The 20,695-nt window shown below is 38.1% G+C and overlaps 1 protein-coding gene across 2 annotated transcripts; it reads right to left on the bottom strand.

Moving 5' to 3' along the window:
* Nucleotides 1-794: 794 nt before the first annotated feature.
* Nucleotides 795-15,336, bottom strand: LOC108716837 (sialomucin core protein 24). Of its 2 annotated transcripts, none has more exons than XM_018263321.2 (7): nt 14,868-15,336; nt 11,305-11,385; nt 9,777-9,845; nt 8,288-8,317; nt 7,158-7,187; nt 5,735-5,877; nt 795-3,400 (listed from the first exon to the last, which is right to left on the bottom strand). In XM_018263321.2, exons 1-7 carry the CDS (start codon nt 14,962-14,964, stop codon nt 3,317-3,319), a joined length of 534 nt encoding a protein of 177 aa, XP_018118810.1. In that variant the 5' UTR covers nt 14,965-15,336; the 3' UTR covers nt 795-3,316. The 2 variants fall into 2 exon arrangements, with proteins under 2 accessions (XP_018118810.1, XP_018118809.1); XM_018263320.1 differs by having other exon boundaries at nt 5,815-5,877.
* Between the last annotated feature and the right edge of the window lie 5,359 nt (nt 15,337-20,695).

The raw sequence follows: 20,695 nt of genomic DNA, 5'->3' as shown, positions 1-20,695 counted from the left end.
CCCTAAGTTAGTCAGTGACTTTAAGGGGGCTACATGGGACATAACTGTTCAGTGAGTTTGCAATTGAATCTGAGCTGCATGCGATGACCCATGTGGCCCCCTTCAAGTCACTGATTGGTTACTGCCCGATACCAATCAGTGGAAACCAAGAGAGCTGAAAAGCAGGAAGTAGTTTTCTGGCTATTATGTCACACATCCATTTTTGCCTAACTTGTTTTAGCCTAACATGTTTTATTTTGTACAGCCTGTCTATTTACTCAGTTTTTATTTTATACTGAACAGTTCCTTTAAGATGGCCATTTTGATCCACCACCTGTGAACCAAAATGGGCTGAGCTAATCCCCTGGGACCATAATAGAGGCCATGCAGAGAAGTGAACCATATAAATGGGCCAGTGCAGTTTCTGACAGCATTGTCAGACTTGCCAATTGACAACTGTCTGATTCCAGGCTAGATAATGGTTGGGTGGGCCACAGTTTGAGCCCCTTACACAGGCCAATAAACTGCTGACTTACTACGAAGTGCCAAAGTCAGCAACTAATGGGGGACGGAGTATTGCCAGCTTTACAGGGGTAGTACAACATTAAAAGGTAAATAAAAATGATTAACCCATATATAAAGGAAAATGCACTAACTCTGCCCAGGTGCAGTAAACTATGAAAACAAACACCTTATTGGTTTCTTAACAGTTGACTAATGCAGTTTGCTATGGCTTATTGCACCCAGGCAAACTTAGGAACAATATACGTTTCAGGTCAAAGCCACCCCCCCCCCCAAAAAAAATCCAAACATTGTTTTTCAAACAAAATCAACTTTATTTGCAGAATCTCCGTTTATAAGACATCAATGATTGCGAGATGTTCCAAAATGCATTGTGATCTGTACCAAAGCAATACAACCAATAAAAGTACTTCATACAAAACTGCTGAGTAGCTGAAGTACAGTTTTCTACATAGTAAAACATACTTTAAACAAGCTCCACCAGCCGCATCAAAACATGCTTCTGATTCAAACGACCTCAGAGACTTGTATTCATATCGTCTACTAGCAAACACAGAACCACTGAAATATCTGCAGTGATCCTGAAGTGGATTTGGAAAAGAGCCAACACTTAGCTGGAGCTCCTGGGTAAAACGACTGTTCGATTTTAAAGTCTCCTGCCCTTTTCTTTGTCAGGTGACCCAGTGAATTAAAGCAACTCTTATACGGAGGGTTCATCTTATATCCACCAAGGTATGTTATGTATCTGTTTGTGGCGCTACAGAATCATTGATCAAAGTCATTTGGTGTCACAAGCTCAATCAGACACTCCATTACAGGTTATTACCTCCCGACCTAAGAAAAGCCTCAGTGAGTTACTGTATTCTCTGAGAATGCAAAGAAAGCAGAAAGTCACTTTTCTTCTAAATCCCATTTTTGAGGTATGTGTATTAAGTTCTTCCAAAACATAAACCAAAACTGTGATATGTACATTATTACCTTTTTTTTTATAAAAAAAAAAAAAAAATGAAGTGGCAGAAGGCAAGTAACTGTGCGTTGTATATTTGCCATTTAGAAAACCACACATATACATATAAGTCACTTCTGTGCAATAGCAAATGTAACCTACTGAAGTCAAGCATGGGCCCAACAAGCTGTTGAGGTGCTGGGAGCTGTCAATCAACACCTAATGGGTAGCCATGCTTTCAACGTGCCAGATGCATAAAAAAAATATAGAACAGATTAGAAGATCTGACACAATTGCACAGACACCTCTTTTCACATGGCATATAGTTTTATTATAATTACTGGTGTTCTAAGGCACTTAAGAGTATGTACCTATGAAAATATTCTTCATTGGCAATTTATTTTTTCCCTTTAGTACTGTAAATCTGCTCAACAATCAGGAAGCAAAGGGGCATTTGTCTAAATTGCTTGGGAATCCTGCACAGAGCTTTAAAGATACAGGGCTTGATTCAATAACATGTCAAATTGTCTCTGCACGTTTAATCATAATCACATGCTAACAAACATATAGTATTAAAGTTGTACCTTTAAAATGATGTATGTATTAAAATAGGTTAGTGAGTAAACCCTTCAGGTTGGTGGCACGCAAGGTGCTTTATAGAATGTGGAAGAGGTTTCCTGTAAGTGACAAAGTGCCTGAAAATATATTTGCATGAGGTGATACGGTGAATACAATCAGGTAAATCCAAGTAACTGCCTTCGAAGGCTACTTCATGCGATAAGTATGTGGCAATTTACATTAATCCCCATTCAAAAATATTTTGGGGCACTTTTTTTCCCCAGGTATAGCAGATTTCGGTGAGTGATATGGCACCCCTTGTGACATCACCCTTAAGGTGAGAGGCACAACACTTCAATGCAAAACAAACAAAACATATATAGATAGATAAAATGATATCCAAATGTAGCATATTTTACTAATGGGTATGTCAGTATAGTGAAAGCTCAAGGAAGAGTATAAACATTAAAATAAACATTGCTAAACCCAGCTATTGTCATAATCATTAAAATTACAAATCATGGCATTCATTTCAACAGGTAAGCCTAGTATAAGGTTCAGCACTTAGAATGAATTAGGCAATAATGTAGACAGACAAGCTTTGACACTCCAACCGTCTCTTATAACCGAGAGCGTATTTATGCAAAAGTTGGCCTTTTTTCCCTATAGTAGCTCTTTAAGGCACAATGCTTTAACAACGGTCCTTCTTTAAGGAATAAGGTGCACTTCAAAAAAAGGACAAACCCGAAGGGCTCAGTCCATTTTAGATTTAGACAGTGCCTAAATGAAAAGAAGGCCACCAAAACAATTCTAAACATAAACTAAGATGCTGTACCAGAACATTGCTGCTAGCGATCCTCTGTTGGATACGCACAAACCAAGATAGATCACGTCGCTGTTCAACCTGAAATGGAATTGCCATTTACACATTTCAGATCTGCTCATGGCAAGTTTCTTCTTGGTTTTACAAAAATGATATGGGAAACAAGGGAATAAAACTCCATGTTCTCCCTGGGAAGCTGTAGAGGCACATGCATTTGCGGAGCAAACCAAAGCTGCACCAGCATTCTGCTCATGTACATTGGCACACAACTGGCAGACCTGATTTTTATGGGGAATAAAATGTGATGTTCTGATTCTTCAATAAGAGATCTCTTCAAGGCAAAATATTTTGGTTTGAGCAATGTGAACACGCAGTCAACGGGTGCTAGATTTTTGTTTTGTTTTTTTACAGAGTATGGTAATTCCTGTCCTTGGCCTTGCAGAACTTGTATAGGAAAAATATCACTGCTTGTATTCCCAAGACAAGCACTATGCCTCCGATGAAACTAGCCGCATCAAAGGTGCCTTTCTTTGAAGGTGATGTAGGTGTAACTGGTTGACTGGTTGATGGAGCTGTGAAAAGTTAAGGGAAAAAAAGATAGGATGTTCGGTTAATAATAAATTACAAACACAAGCATGACAAAATGTGTTGAAGGAGAAGGAAAGGCTAAAATTAAGTAAGCTTTATCAGAAAGGTCTATATAAATACACCAGTAAACCCTCAAATGCTGCTCTGAGTCCTCAAAAGAAACACTGAATTTCTTTCCTTCTATTGTGTACACATGGGCTTCCACATGGGCTTCTGTATCAGACTTACTGTTTTCAGCATAAACCTCCTGGGCTAGGGCATGCTCAGTTTTCTTTGCTTATAGCTAGGGATGCACCGAATCCAGGATTCGGCCTTTTTCAGCAGGATTCGGATTTGGCAGAATCCTTCTGCCAAGCTGAACCAAATCCAAATTTTCATATGCAAATTAGGGTTGGAGAGGGAAATTGCATGTCTTTTTGTCACAAAACAAGGGAGTAAATTTTTTTCCCACCCCTAATTTGCATATGCAAATTAGGATTCGGATTGGTATTAGGCTGAATCTTTCGTGAAGGGATCGGCCGAATCCAAAATAGTGGATTCAGTGCATCCCTAGTTATAGCTTGCACTATTATGGTTAATCTATTGGTAATAAACTGCTTCAGTAGTTTCCTTCTCATTTAAGAGTTGATTATTTGCTAATGAAAATGGCTCAGTCTCAAGTGTATTCCATGAAAATGGAACTTTTAGTTGTGATCCTGAGCTTCCTTCCTGCTTTGCAAAAGTCTCTTCTCAATTAAAATGCTTTTTTCTTTAAAGGGGTGGTTCACCTTTAAAGTAACTTTCAGTATGTTATAGAATGGCCAATTCTAAGCAACTTTTCAATTGGTTTTTATTATTTTCTTTATAGTTATTTGCCTTTTTCTTTTGACCATCTTCAGTTTTCAAATAGGCGTTGCTGACCCATTCTAAAATACAAATGATCTGTAAGGCTACAAATGTATTGTTATTGCTACTTTTTATTACTCATCTTTCTATTCAAACCCACTCCTATTCCAGTCTCTTATTCATATCCGTGCATGGTTGCTATGGTAATTTGGACCCTAGCTATGAGATTGCTAAAAAATACAAATGGAAGAGCCACTGAATAAAAAAAAAAAAATTAACTCAAAAACCTTAATAAAAATCAAATGCAAATTGTCTCAGAATATCAGTCTCTACATCATACTAAAAGTTAACTCAAACGTGAACAACCCCTTTAAGTTGTATTGATACTTTTTCAAGAAATACCATAGACTGGTGTAGGTGCTATTTCCAAGTTACATTTGGATAGCGTGGTATGGGTAACCACAAAAACAATAGTGCTACATCCAGCAGATTCATGGTGATTGGCTGAATTGTTGAGTATCGTGGTCCTCTAGGTTGGCGCTTTAAGGCCACAAATGCCCTTGGTGTGGGAAGGGTGGCGATCCTGAAAAGAGTTTCCAGCAACTTTCTTATAAGAAATCCACGGTCTTTGTACAATTGTATACTAGTAACAGAAGCCTCCTCACAGCAAGTGATCAAAAATCTGCTTTATAGATATATGGCAAATCATTGCTGCTTCCACTACCTAAAACACAGCCTAACATACAAAATGTGTCAGAAAATATATTTCTATAAACTGTATTACAGATATTGGTGTCTTTTACTCAAAAGTCATGCACATCATGTGAATACAATTTAGCAAATCACTGTTTCATGTATACAAAGAGAAAAGTGCAAGCATATGCAAAATGATTAGCTAATTTATCTGCTGACTTTCCTCATATCTATTAACAACATACAGGGCTGCTTTAGTTTGTCATGCATGGTTAGACTGGTCATCATAAGGTCAGGCTAAAAAAAAATTCAGGCTACAGATTTCTACAGTAGTCTGGAATATCTTGCAAACGAATAGAGATGAGCATGTGCGCTGTAGTCCCACAAATGCTTTGGTTGTACTGTAATGAAAGGACTGTAGTCACAATCTATGCATCAGTATTACACTGGCTGTGTATGTATTTATCTGCCAATATCTCTGTTTTCTCATTATATTGTGTGTGCAGCATATCTAAATTTCTAATTTAGCTCACTAAATGCTCTGGCAAAAAGCAAAGCACAAACAGCAACAGTGTTGTCTACATTTAACAAAAAGAATCTACCACTCAGTCACACCTAATGCACATTACTGCTAAGGGTTTAGTAGTGCTAAATGGTTTTAAAGGCACTTTAAAATGCAGTAGACAGTGTAGGTCTCATGTTAAATGAGGGGCCTTGACGTGGCACAGGAACATATTTTGGCCAAAATGTGGTACTAACACCTCAAATTTTTGTAAAATGTATTTAAAGGGATTTTGTACTTTCTGATTTGGAATGATATCCTCTAGCAAGAGACCAACTGCTTTTGATCCATTATTAGGAGACTGCAATAAGTCCTTACTTTCGGTTCCATTTTTAGCGGCAGTCGACGCAGGAAGGGTTGTGGATGCAGGTGTTGTTTGATCTATGGAGCAAAATGAAGAGAGATTATGAGAGAACACACAAGATTAGTGGCACAAGTTAACCAAAACTGCTCTCACCAGGAAAAGCCCTGTCATTGTATTGCTGGTGCAATTTTATACCTTGGCACAATGAACTGGATAGCACACTGATACCTTAGTAGTTATTATAATATTAAAAATTTGACAGCAGTTAATACAAGTATCACTTAGCACCTCTGAAAGAGGGTGAAATGCCCAGCAGCTGAAATGAATTGTTCAGTGTAAAAATAAAAACTAGGAAAATAGGCTGTGCAAAATAAAAAATGTTTCTAATATAGTTAGTTAGCCAAAAATGTAATGTATAAAGGCTGGAGTGACTGGATGTGTAACATAATAGCCAGAACATTACTTCCTGCTTTTCAGCTCTCTTGGTTTCCACTGATTTGATTACCAGGCATTAACCAATCAGTGACTTGGGGGGGGGGCACATGGGTCATAACTGTTGCTTTTGAATCTGAGCTGCATGCGGAGGATCAATTGCAAACTCACTGAATAGTTATGTACCATGTGGCCCCCCTTAAAGTCTCTGAATAACTTAAGAGTTAGAGAGCTGAAAAGCAGTAAGTTGTGTCCTGTTCTGTTATGTTAGACATCCAATCACTCCAGCCTTTATACATTACATTTTTGGCTAACTAACTATATTAGAAACATTTTATCTATTTACCCAGTTTTTATTTTTATACTGAACAATTCTTTTAAGTGCATACACACCATTAGTGACACCTGCTTCAAACATTATTGCAAAAATCACAGCATTTAGTTGCTACAAAGTTATCTTTTCCCTTCTTTTTAACTGTAAAATAAGAACAAAGCCACATTTTGAATACTTTGTTTGGCACATTGAATTACTAGCAAGTGAGGGATAACCCTGAAGCAGGGTAATGTGGAAATAAAACGCTGCTGTTCCAGCAAGGAGAAATCAGGTGTGTCTCGCACAGTGATACATGAAGGTTAACGGAGCTATTTCCCTAACGATTTATTGAAGATGCTATAATACTGCAAGAAATTCTAGTCTTGGCCATCCCAGCTTTTGGCCATAAAATTGAATGTACCTCAAAAATTAATTCAAGCTAACGTGTTAAAATGGGGGCCTTGAAGACAGCATAATAAAAATGCAACATAAACCAACTGAGACACATATTCAGCAACTTCCCACAGCATTTGGCCCCTATTTAAAGGGAATAGTGTAGAATACATTTATTTTCCTTACTAAATAACTTAAATACCTAAAAACAAAACTTACTGGAAGAGGTGGAGGCGGCAGGAGAGGTGGCTGCAGTAGAAATAAAAAATAATAAATAAAACAGTACTTAATATACAAAGACAATCACTAGACAAAAGGAAACTGTCCCATCCAACAATATTAACACACATTTATAACGCACCAACATATGCAGAAATCGATAGTGACCAACAAATTTTGAATCTAAATCAGTGGATCTAGTTTAAATTGTTAAGCCACTATATTGCTATTTTCCCTAAGAGAAGAGCTGACAACATTGTACAGATAACAGTAGCACTGATTTTAAAGGGGTAGTTCGCCTTTACGTTAACTTCAGTATATTATAGAATGGCCAATTCTTAGTAAGTTTTCAATTCGTCTTCATTTTTTTTTTTTTAATAGTGTCTGAATTGTTTGCCTTCTACTTCAGCCCTTTTCCATCTCTCATATTGGACCCTAGCAACCAGACAGCTGCTGAAGTTTCAAACTGGAGAGTTACATAGTTAGTTACATAGTTAAATTGGGTTGAAAAAAGACAAAGTCCATCAAGTTCAACCCCTCCAAATGAAAACCCAGCATCCATACACACACCCCTCCCTACTTTTAATTAAAATTCTATATACCCATACCTATACTAACTATAGAGCTTAGTATCACAATAGCCTTTGATATTATGTCTGTCCAAACAATCATCCAAGCCATTCTTAAGCCAGTTGCTGAAGAAAAAATGAAAACCAACTGTCTGAGAGTGTCACCGTCTTGTTAACCAAAAAACATATAGGGGGTTATTTATTATAGGTCACGTTGTTCTTTACACAAAAAAAATACTCCATGTAGAAGTCAATGGCAGATGTCCCTTGAACCATTTGAAGATTTTGGTAGCCTTCATGACATTTGGGGGTTTTTTTGGTTTGATTCGCTCAAAAATTAGATTAATTAGAGTGACTCAAGTTTTTCTTTCCACCAAAAACTCGATAAATTTGAGTATTCAAGTTTTTCACCCCGAATTTACAGATTCAAGTTTTTCGCGTTCGAGTTTTTTCATAAAATCAGAAAACAGAGTTGTGAGTTTATTCTAGGTATAAAAAAACATCACAAACTGGACCTTTGATAAATAACTCCTATATTGTACATTATAGAAAAAGTTTTACCTGCCGTAGAACTTGGAACGGGACTTGGTTCTGCATTGATAAAAATATACAGGATTATTAACAGCAGTCAAGTTCATTTCATGCTTTCTAGTCTGAACAGAACTATCTAAAATAGTATCAGGGACTGACAAGCAACCAGCTAAATAAGAATAATACACCTGTGCCTAGCTCAGTGCAGCATTAGGAATCATTTAAATCAAAAACAAACTGCAGTCTTTCTATTTTTTGGCAGGACGGCAGCAGATAAATCAACATTACTGCAAGGAATCAAGCTGCTCATGGAAGTTTTAAAATTAAACAATGTATTTTGTGACACAAAAGAGTCCTAAGTTTAACTCATTGCATATTTATTTTATTTGCTCAATTCTGGTTAGAAGCTGAAATCGTTTATAACACTTACAGGCAGGTTTTGGCCTACCATAAATAATATAAATTAAGTGGCAGCACAGAAGGATAAGCAATAGAGGAGGGAAGGCAACTAAGCACACATAAGGGTTTGATGAGCTAAGTATTTATGGGGGGGGGGCACAGTGAGAAGTAATAGACTGGGTTAAATCCTGGTAAGGAAGGGGGAACAACAGCTAAGCAATATATCGCCAAATCAAAGACTTGGGGAGCAATAATCAAACACATCTATTTGAAATCCAGTGGAGTTTTATGCAGTGTTGGCTTTATCAGGTGGAAAAGCATGTCTTCTTATTTTCACTTGCAAGAGGGTGTGCAAGCATGAATTAAAGGAACAGTAACACCAAAAAAAATGAAAGCGTTTTAAAGTAATGAAAATATCATGTACTGTTGCCCTGCACTGATAAAACGAACCTGTTTTCTTCAGAAACACTACTATAGTTTATATAAACAAGCTGATATGTAGCAATGGTGGAAACTGAAAAAAAAAAAAGAAAAAAAAAGCTATATGGCACAGGTTAGATAACAGATAACACCATTATGTTCTACAGAGCTTATCTTCTGTGCAACCTGTGCCTTTCTTTGAATGGCTGCTCCCATTGCTACACAGCAGCTTATTTATATCATTAATAGTAGTGTTTCTGAAGCAAACACAGCAGCTTTACCAGTGCAGGGCAACACTACATTATATTTTTATTAATTTAAAACACTTTCATTTTTTGATGTTACTGTTCCTTTAATGTTGCCTACAGGTTTAGATCCATGGATCAGACATATGTAGGACTTTAGTTGCTACATTTAAATTGGTAATACTGAAGGAAATGATCAAAGATCACCGATTATTGAACTGAGCAGTTTTCTTTAAAGGATATTTATAAAATTTAAAATTGCTTAGGGTTCTCTTCTTGCTTCTATTCCAACCACTTTTCCAATTTACATTTTTATTTGAGTTTCAGAGCGATTAACTTTTGCTGTGCTCAGAAAAGAGATCAGAAGCCACAAATTACCTTTCACATGTGATTTATTTACAACGCTTTCAATAATTACAGGAAAGTTTGACATAAATATGCCAACAATACTTTACCTGCACAGGAGACCACTGTACAGTTGGTGTTTAACGTTTCATTTGTACAATATGATGAGTCAGCAGAAGCTGCAAAAACCAAAAAAGCATTTAACAAATTACAAAATAAAACATGATGGGATTAGAGCACACAAAATGTGGCCAAAGCTATGTGAACTGAGGAATTGCACAACCCCCAGCTGACCCTAATTCACATCACCTTAACCCGCAAAATGTTGCCACTGTTAGACCTGCACCCAGCACAAACCTGCATCTTCCAACTCCCAACATTACTTCTGTGTACAACTCTGGTTCCAAGACAGGAATTCTTCAGTAGAAAAGTAGAAGTTTACTTCCCCAGTCTGACAAGCATCCAAACTGAGCCCACAATGGTCACCCAAATTTAAACACAAACCCGCCCACCTGTGTCTCCCACAGGTTTTGTATCAATGTGTACATCACGAATGTGTACTCACAAGTCCGTCACTGTGTGATACTAAAATTAGAAAGTAAACTCCACTAGGACACAACTAATGTAAGTGACTAAGGCAGAAATCCATAAGAGAAGCTGAACATGTTCTGAAAAAGACCTTGGCAATATTCTAGCCCATACACAATATTCTTGCCCATGCACCATGGGCAATAATATTCTACCAAGGAATAAAAAAAATATTCACCAATAGAATATTATTAATATTTGAACTCTACAGTTAAAAAAACCCAGAATGGAAGGAAACGCCAAATGTAATTTGCAAAACCTGTACATTTTACCAATAACTCATCAGGCTGGGCTACATTTTGAAACAAAGAATTATGGCTTTTAACAAGAATATGCCTATTTCTGCAACTCCTTGAGCAGTTATTATAATAATTAGCACACTGTTCCACTGCGATATCGGATCAGATCAATATTTATATTGGTGAGCTAAGTAGTATTTCTTTGCCCATGCATCTTATCATGTGAAATATGCAAATACTGTATGTAAGGTAGGATTGTAATAAGAATTTATACAAAAAGAGAATTAAGATGACTTGGGGACTTTTGCTTGCCTTTAAACATCACAAGCAAAGCTCCTTAAGTGTCTTAAAATGTCTGTGTGAGTAGTTTATACTTTATACACTAGACATTAGTCAAAACCATGTAAAAAAAGGCTCAATTCTCTCCAACTTTTTATGTGAATTGACCACTAGGTCTACAACCCTACCAATCAGATCAGTGCATTTGTGTGACAGTTTGTCATGTTAACAATATAATGAAATTGATGTGGGGCAATATCAACTGAACCACTTCCTTGGAGGATGGATTTATTTCTAGCCTTTATTTCTACAAATAAAGGCAAGAACCAGGAAGATCAGCTCTAGAATGTTCTCTGTGAGGACAGGTAACTCATCCTTCATGCAACTGCTTCCCACACTTAAAACATGTTATCAAAGGCAAGGTTCTCCTTTATTGTCAGAAATGCCCCATATCAGATAGCATGGCAATTGGTCCTTGCATGGTCAAGCTAACCAGTTAGCTTTAAAACAAAAAGAATTAAAATTCACTTACCGTTGCAAGACACCCAGGAGCAGTTCAGGTTGGTGCCATTATTTGTACAGATCTCACAAGTTTTAAAGTCTTCACAAGCAGCTGAAAAATGAACCCATAATATAATGTGATTAACTGGATCGACTATAGCTGCGCTCTTGGTGCACGAATCAAATCTTGAATACAATCCTCCACCGAAGAAGCCACACTCTCAGGACTTATCTCAAAGATATAACTGCTTTATTCAGAAACTAAACATCCCGAGTGTGCAGCTTCAGCACTCACGGCATTATACTTCATAAAGAAAAAAATACTCTTTTATGCCTACAACCACATGCCAACGCGATTATACATTTCATGCTACAAAATAAATATGCTAGGCCTCTGTTCTACTACTATTCTGGCAGTCATATGATGGGGATACATGACAAGCAGGAAACCTCACAAGTAGTGGATGAGGTGATATTTTTGAATTTTATTCCATTTATTCAGTCCCTGTACCCACAGGCCATTGGGCAGCACCAATCTATTTTCAGGGTAAAGAGAGAATTTCCCAACAAATCGGACGGCTGGGGAAAATGCTATACTGAAATGTGTTGCTCTGTAGGGGCACAGCACATGAACAAATGTTATTCAAGGCAATGCTTCATAAATCCATTCTCAGTTACAGGTAGAAATTACCGAGAAAGATTCAGCAAAATGGTTACCGAGTAAGCAACCAGAGACTAAATGCCTGCAGGGAGATCCCAGAAGCTCAATAGTTAGTCCCCTACAGTAATGCACTTATGTTCAACATAAACCACATAAAAAGGCCTTGTGCCTATACGTTCCATTTTTCCCATTATTAATTACTCACTAATTGTTTTTAGGAGAAGTAGACAAAGATGAAGGTGTACAATAAGGGGGTTATTTATCAAAGGTCGAATGGAGGATTTTAATACCTCGAACGAACTCTTGAAAGGTTTCTTATTTAAGAAAAGACTTAAATGGAAAAAAACTTGACTCTGCAAGTTTGAGTTGCGAAACCCAAAAACTTGATTGTACACCTTCATCTTTGTGTAATTCTCCTAAAAACAATCCGTGAGAATCGAGTTTTCCGCTGGAAATTATTCGAGTTTCCGACAAAAAACCTCAGAAAAAAACTCGAACATCATGAAGACTAACATCTTCAAATGATTCAAGGGACTTCTGCCAATGACTCCAAGACCTCAACAGGTTTTAGATGTTGTATCTTCGGATTTGAGCTATTTCCAGGGTTGGGGTATAATAAAACTCTATATTGGTGTTTGTAGTCAGCACTCACCCACTTATTTTCAGGCAGTGCACGTGTCCAGCGGTCCACTCTCCGACCATTTTAGTCAAACTTTAACATATGACACAGCTCAGTTCGATTATGAAAGTTTAAAAAGCCTTTATTATGTACATGCCTTTAGTTTTTTTTAACTTGAAAATCAACTTGAAAACTCAAATTTTTTTGAAAAACACAACTCAAACATTAATAAATAACCTCCTAAATGTGTGTCCATGCACTCAGGTGATTTTTATAGTAGGTCATTGGACAACTGCTCACAGCCACAATTCTTTGATATGATAAAAACGGCATCATCTCCCTCCTGGCTTGGCATAGCACCCTGGCTTTCAGACACACCCTGACAACCAAATTATGTCCCAAACCAAGATTCATCAAGTACACCCATAAAAGTCCAGCAGCCAATTACTAAACAAAAATCTTTACACTTTTTCTTTACAAAAATAACTCAATTTCATTTTCCGCAAGTATCGAGCCAAGCCAGTGGCATGACAGGAGAGGTCAGTGAGAAGAGATGATAGAGGTTTTTTTGATGTACAGATATGGAAACTATGATCCAGAATGCTCAGGAGCTGGGGTCTTCCAAATAAGGAGTCTTTCTGTAATTTGGATCTCCATACCTTAAGTCCGCTAAAAATAATTTAAAAATGGAATAAGCACAATAGGATTGTTTTCCTACCAATAAAAATTATATCTCCTTGGGGATCAAGCACAATGTACGGTTTTGTTACTGCAGAGAAAAAGGAAATATGTTTTAAAATTTTGAATTGTTTAGGGATGCACCAAATCCACTATTTTGGATTCGGCCGAACCCCTGAATCCTTCGTGAAAGATTCGGCCGAATACCGAACTGAATCCGAACCATAATTTGCATATGTAAATTAGGGGTGGGAAGGGGAAAACATTTTTTACTTCCTTGTTTTCTGACAAAAAGTCATGTAATTTCCCTCCGCGCCCCTAATTTGCACATGCTGGGCAGAAGGATTCGGCCGAATCCTGCTGAAAAAGGCCGAATCCCAAACCGAATCCTGGATTCGATGCATCCCTAGAATTGTTTAATTAACATAGAGTCTATAGGAGACAACCTTCCTGTAATTTCCTCTAACAGGTTTCTGGATAATGGATCCTATACCTGTATACTGTTAATTAAATTACAGTAATAACTGGATCAACGCACTTCTGCTCCTTCAACTACGCTGAAAGTGGAATGAAGTTTAAACTGCAAATGCTTTCACTGTTACTGTTGTGTGGCTTTGGTACAATATTGTTATTAAAATAGACAGGATTTGTGTCCGGCACGTTCTACATATTGAATGTGTGTTTGCTCTGCTGAACAAGTTGCGTTTGCTAACGTCACACTGAATAATCAAAATGTACCTGATCCTTATAGAAAAACACCCTTAAGGTGTGTAGAGTCTGTGAAGCAAACCTCCACAAATGATTATTATTTAGGAAAAGACAATGGACAGTGTCCTTATAACAGGGTTCCCTGTGTCAAGGGGACATGGCCAATTTCAGGACTAGGGATGCACCGAATCCAGGATTCGGCCGAATCCTTCTGGCCGGCTGAACCCTTCTGGCAGGCCGAACACTAATTTGCATATGCAAATTAGGGACAGGGAGGCAAAACGTGTGACTTTTTGTCACAAAATAAGGAAGTAAAAAATGTTTCCCCTTCCCACCCCCAATTTGCATATGCGAATAAGGATTTGGATTCGATTAGGTATTCGGCCGAATCTTTCGGAAGGATTCGAGGCTTCGGATTGGGTGCATCCCTATTCAGGACCTTGATCCCAGGGGAAAAGCGACCAAACTATTGGCTCAAGCACATGCCCGTCCATGATTCGACTGTAGGGGAGCTGCCTTTGTGTTGTGGTGTGGCAGGAGCCATAAACTATTACATGCTGACATTTATTTACTGTATTTTATGAACTAAAACTTCATGGCCATGACCTTGACCGGCTGCTGTCAATGTGAAGCAGACAAAAATTGTGCTTTTAATGTTTTACGTGTTTGCTGTGAAGGAACACGTGAGATAAAATGAAGTACAACTATTTATAAGCCCAATGAAATGACTAAAGTCTCATAAACATTACGCCATGACTAAAAAAAACTCATCAGGAATGACGTAAGCCGCCGCATTACGTAGCCGGAAGTAAAGCGATAGTCTGTCCCCAGTGCTTCGCAGTGTGCTATTATATAGAGCGGCGAAGCAGAGGCCAATTACACTCACACCCTATAAGTAGTTCCGAGATTGAAGCAGCGGAGAACTTACCAGATGCCGTAGTTGCATATGCTGAAAGTAAAAGTATGAAGACCCCTGGAACCAAAAGTAATAAATCGTGTCTCCTATTGAGCTGCGAAGCCTTCATCGTTGCAGTAGCGACAGAAGAAACCCTGTGTCCCGAGTCCGACGCAACACACACCGTCACCTCTCCCTTCCTTCCTCAGTAACTACAACTGAGCCACAGCCAGCACTGCCGAATTATTCACGTGATTACAAGGCGCAATACACTTGGTCCCCACCTCTGGGAATAGGCGTGCTCACTGTCAGACCATACTAACCTACAGATATAGAGAGGGGTGTTTGGGGAATAGTTTGGCCTAGCGCCGTTTTACTAGGCTGTTTTACCATAATGTGTAAACAGCAATTTACCACCTGTCGTTTGTTATAACATCGGTTTCATTGAACATTGCCGTGGTGCGTAACCCTCCAGTCCGTGCTTTTACATGGCGTATATATATCCCCTATACTGGTTTTGGTTCGAGCGATACGTTTTGTCCCTAGGGATGACGCCAGAGCGCACGTGGCAGTGTGTCAGCGGCTCACGTTGTACTGTGAAGTGACTGGCTAGGGGAGGGGTAGGCTGAAGAGGCCGCCACTGAAAAAGGTTAAAGTTAACGTGCAGTTATGCAGTATGTTATACAATGTCTAATTGTAAGTCACTTTTCAATTGGCTTTTACTTTTTATAGTTTTTGAATTATTTACCTTCTTCAGATTTTTTCTAGCTTTCAAATGGGGGGTCACTGACCCCATCTAAAAAAACAAACTAACCCTTAAGGCTACAAATGTATTGTTAGTGCTACTTTTTATTAGTCCTCTTTCTATTCAGGCCTTCTCCTATTCATACTCCAGTCTCTTATACAAATTAGTCCGTGGTTGCTAGGGTAATTTGAACCCTAGCAACCAGATAGCTGAAATTGCAAAGTGGAGAGCTGCTGAATAAAAAAAAAGAAACACAAATAATAAAAAATGAAAACCACTTGCAAATTGTCTCAGAATACAAACAGTTAATTTAAAGGTGAACATCCCCTGATGCAAGCTCATCCGCACGTTCTCGTTTGCGTCCTTGTTTGCGCGCGGGGCGTGACGAGGCTGGCCAGGTTGGCTGGTCGGCATTAGAGACGAAATGGGCAGCACTCCAGGATAAAGTAAAAAAATTGCCTTTATTTACCAACAGCAGGGCAGCATAGCAACGTTTCGACCCTCGCACGGGTCTTTTTCAAGCTAGCATGTCATAATTTTAATTATTATAATAAACATCTCTGATTCCTGTGTGGAAGGACACTGCAGGAGGTGCACCCAAGCAATTGAGAAAATTAACCAGGTGTGTGCCCCTCAAATCCTCTTTGAACTGGCTGGTCGGCATTGCCCGGTGCTGACGTTCATAAACATGTATAGCATATGTAAACTGTGTATAATTTGCCTGCTATAGTGCAAGAATGATGTTGCTCCGGTTTTACAAACTGCAAAGTTTTAATAACTATGCAAATAACTATGATCTATGCCATTCGTAGGCCTGATTCCAACCAGGGCACAATTTAACTCCCTAATTCCACAAACCTACGGGCAGGATAATTAGCGCCTCATAAAATTGATCATCGATTACAAATGATAAAGACCTTCGATTATAATCTCTTCAGGGGCAGGGCTTGATGTCACTGATGTTCAAAGTGTACAAGCTGTATAATAAAAGTCCTTTTCAAATTAAACATGAAATCTAATTTCTATGTTGTATTAAATCATTCATAGCTATTATAAACTCATTTAAAAATCTCAGCTGTCAATCAAATATTGTCTGCCCCTCCTCTATGCCTTATTCACTTAGCACTTTCTAGATGTCACTTCTCTCACCATATTTCCCCATTCTCTTAACCATTTAATTGTGTAGCCAGGGCATGGGGATGGACATCAGGTCCCCCATTCTGGTGCACAAACAAGATTCTGAGATGATACAAGGCTTGTCTTAATAACAGTGTCCACAAAATGGCTCCTGTCTGCTTGCTATAATTATGAATTCCTAGACTGAAGGAAACAAGATTCAAATAATTTATATAGTGTAATTAAAGTTCATTTTGCTTGACTAATGTGGTAAAATAGGATTTTGAATACTTTTTTTTTGGGTGACGGGTAGTGATTTTTCGGTTTGACACGAAATTCGCGAATTTTCAGCAAAAAACAAGTGAGAAATTTGCAAAACGCTGCCGACAATTCAGACGCCGGCAACTTTTGACACACATTAAAGTCAATGTGCGTCTGTTTAATTGTCGGCGGCAAATTTTCATGGCAATTTCGCTAATTTATTTGCCTGCGGCGAAGCGCGCAGTTTCACCGTGAATCACTAGTGACCAGTCTCCTTTAAAGGGATACTGTCATGGGAAATTTTTTTTTTCTCCAAAATGGACCAGTTAATTGTGCTATATCAGCAGAATTCTGCACTGAAATCAGTTTCTCAAAAGAGCAAACAGATTTTTTTATATTTAATTTTGAAATCTGACATGGGGCTAGATATATTGTCAGTTTCCCATGTGTCCCCAGTCATGTGACTTGTACTCTGACAAACTTCAATCACTCTTTACTGCTGCGCTGCAAGTTGGAGTGATATCACCCCCCCTCCCTTTTCCAACACAGCAGCCTAACAACAGAACAATGGGAAGGTAACCAGATAGCAGCTCCCTAACACAAGATAACAGCTGCCTGGTAGATCTAAGAACAGCACTCAATAGTAAAAATTCAGGTCTCACTGCGACACATTCAGTTACATTGAGTAGGAGAAACAACAGCCTGCCAGAAAGCAGTTCCATCCTAAAGTGCTGACTCTTTCTAAAAGCACATGACCAGGCAAAATGACCCGAGATGGCTGCCTACACACCAATGTGACAACTAAAAAAAATACACTTGCTGGTTCAGGAATGAAACTTTATATTATAGAGTGAATTATTTGCAGTATAAACAGTGTGTGTGCTCTCATACAGATCCCATACTGATCTGATACTGATTGTGTGACATGATCTTTGTCTGCTAATTCAGAAGTGTTAATAAAGTTATGTCTTCTTGAAGCAAGAGAAGCATGGTGTCTGTGTGTACTTTCTCCTCTGTCTAAAGAAAGCTGCAGGCTCACTTATGATACCGGTTATCCCATCTCTTAAGCAGAATGGCAACAATGTCTAATGTCAGTAAGCATTCCCCTTAGACTGTAAGCTCCATTGGGGAAGGGACTGATGTATAATATCTGTAAAGCTCTGCAGAAATATGGGAATTGGAAGTCTGATTTTGATTAACAGGTGTAATAGCCTTTGGGGGGCTCCTTTTGCCTAGGAGATGTATTAGAGCTCACTCGTTTAAAATGTTCAGAAATCCTGTCTCTCCACGTGCAGAATTTGTGCCAAAGTTGGTTATTTTGTTAGACTTTGTCAGTGCTTGAATCAATTAGTTCTAATACATTTGCTAGTAATGGGACCCCCCCAAAAGATATTAGATCTGTCAATCAAAATCCGACACATGACTCCTACATGAAGAAATCTACAAGAGTCCTCTGCACTCAACCCATTATCAATATATTTAAGACAGCGACATTTTGTGCATACTGCTACTAAAAAATGCCTTACCCTTTAAACAACACAGGGATTGTTTGTCCATATATTGCAATATATTTAAGCTGGCCAACTACGTCAAAGTCATCCCATATCTGGCCAGTCCTACACTTAATTTTCATCTGGTTCATTAAGAATTCAATTGCTTAATTATACATTTTACAAAGGGACTAAGTTTTACCTGCAACTTACTAGCTGCTTTCAAAGTAAAACTCCCAAACTTGGCTGCCCTTTTATTAGACACCAGTGGGATCACCTGACTATAGCTGGGAAGGGTGGGAGCTACAACATGGAGCTGGTCATTGCTCCTGTATAACTATAACAAACAAGGGAAAGTTGTGCTCACCACTATTTTTTAAAACCATTAGGCGGGGGTGCAATGAGGGTGTGACCACAAAATACATATAGTCATCTACAAGATGACTATATGTATTTTGTGGTCACACCCTCATTGCACCCCCGCCTAATGGTTTTAAAAAATAGTGGTGAGCACAACTTTCCCTTGTTTCCTACATGAAGAAAGGCTGCCAAAGGGACCCAAAACTGCCATTGCCAAGGAGAACTTTCATGGTAAGTTCCATTGAACACCAATGGTCTTTATTTTTTTTTAAAACCCTGTCCACCAATGATTTTTAAAAACTTTTAAAGGGAAACTAAAGTCTAAAATAGAATAATGCTAGAAATTATGTGTTTTGTATACTAACATAAACATGAACTTACTGCACCAGAAACCTAATTAAACAAATGATTTATGCTTTCAAAGTTGGCCACAGGGGGTCACCATTTTGTAACTTTGATATACATCTCTGCAAGACGAAGACCATGTACATGCTCAGTGTGGTCTGGGCTACTGCTTAGGGATCGTTATACATTATAAAACAGCACAAGTCAAATAATATCTGCCATAGAAGCAGATACAACAAGACTGAATAATCAGAATATGCAAACTCCGCTAGGTCATGTGTTGTCATGTAATCTAATGTGGATTTTATAGTTCTTGTATTTTTTAAAACAAACTTTCTCCAACTCTCCAGAACCAGTGGCTGCAGCAAAATGATTCTCCAAATATAATCCCAGTTTATCTGTTTAAATCTGGTTCCATGATCTTTGTCCCTGCAGCTGGAGTTGTAAACAGAGGATATAAAGGCAAAAATAAAATCCAATTTTTACTTTATTAACTGAAAAAGAAACCTATCCCCAATAATAAATCTGTACAGTTTTTATAAGAAACCTGACTGTATGTAGTGAAATTCACTTTATTTACTTGCTCTGATAGTTGCGGATAAAAAACTTCAGACCGTCCCTAACTGCTCTGCAGGGAAACAGACAAAGCTGCTCAAGTTCTGGGAAGTAAGGTGGAAGGGGCTCCTCTGCTGTTTGAAAGTATGATCCTTTCCCTGCAGAGCAGTTAGGGACCATCTGAAGTTTCCTATCCACAGCAGTCAGAGCAAGTAAACGAAGGGGGAAATTGACTGCATACAGCCAGTTTTCTTATAAAATCGGTAGACATTTTTTAATTAAAATGTTGCCTTTACATTCCCTTTAAGGAATCCCTCACCAACTGTTTTTTTAACTGGGGGACACAGAAAATTTTAGATACAGTCCCTTTTTGGAAATTGCTGTAACCTGAGTAAACATAATTAAGCAATATCTAACATATTTGCTTACACTGCTCATTAAAAACATGAAGTACTTTTTAAACCCACCTTTTTCCTCAAAAATTATTATCAAAACATCTTCATCATCAATGTGTCTGTTCCATGGAAAAGCATGATCAAAATATGACCCACAGCAAAATAAAATAGCAATGATTAATTTAACTTCAGATAATCTTTTCTCGTTAGTTAATAGGTCCATATTTTTTACCATTTATTTTGCATGTTTGTTTTTACAAATCAGTGTTTTTAGTCTGCTTCTTTCCATCCTACGCATAAATATGCTGTATGGTTGTCAGGGTCACTTGACCCTGGCCGCCAACAAAAAACACATTGACTATGAGACTCAGCTTTATTGCTGTTCTTAATTTATATTGCAGCTATTTATCTTCATGCTATTCATATTCCATTCTAACTTTCACATAACTGCTTAGGGAAAATGAGTAAAGGAAGTTGTACAAAATATTTGAATGGCTTTCGGACAGATGAAAAAATCCCAGACTATAGGTGCTAGGGCGAAAGAGCTATGTGCTTTGAATTTTGGATTATCTTATGTTGCCAAACATCACATGG

Source organism: Xenopus laevis, chromosome 5L, assembly GCF_017654675.1.
Source record: "Xenopus laevis strain J_2021 chromosome 5L, Xenopus_laevis_v10.1, whole genome shotgun sequence".
NCBI classification, from domain to species: Eukaryota; Metazoa; Chordata; class Amphibia; order Anura; family Pipidae; genus Xenopus; species Xenopus laevis.
The sequence above is the reverse complement of the archived record's forward strand: the minus strand, read 5'-3'. Positions and strand labels throughout refer to the sequence as shown.

Bases quoted from the DNA above. Each gene is read 5' to 3' on its own strand.
- LOC108716837 (XM_018263320.1), bottom strand. From the start codon at position 14,964: ATGAAGGCTTCGCAGCTCAATAGGAGACACGATTTATTACTTTTGGTT. The intron at 11,386-14,867 runs GTAAGTTCTCCG...TTCATTTTTCAG, and splicing joins ATATGCAACTACGGCATCTG to CTGCTTGTGAAGACTTTAAA. The intron at 3,401-5,814 runs GTAAGGACTTAT...AACTTTTCACAG, and splicing joins CGCTAAAAATGGAACCGAAA to CTCCATCAACCAGTCAACCA.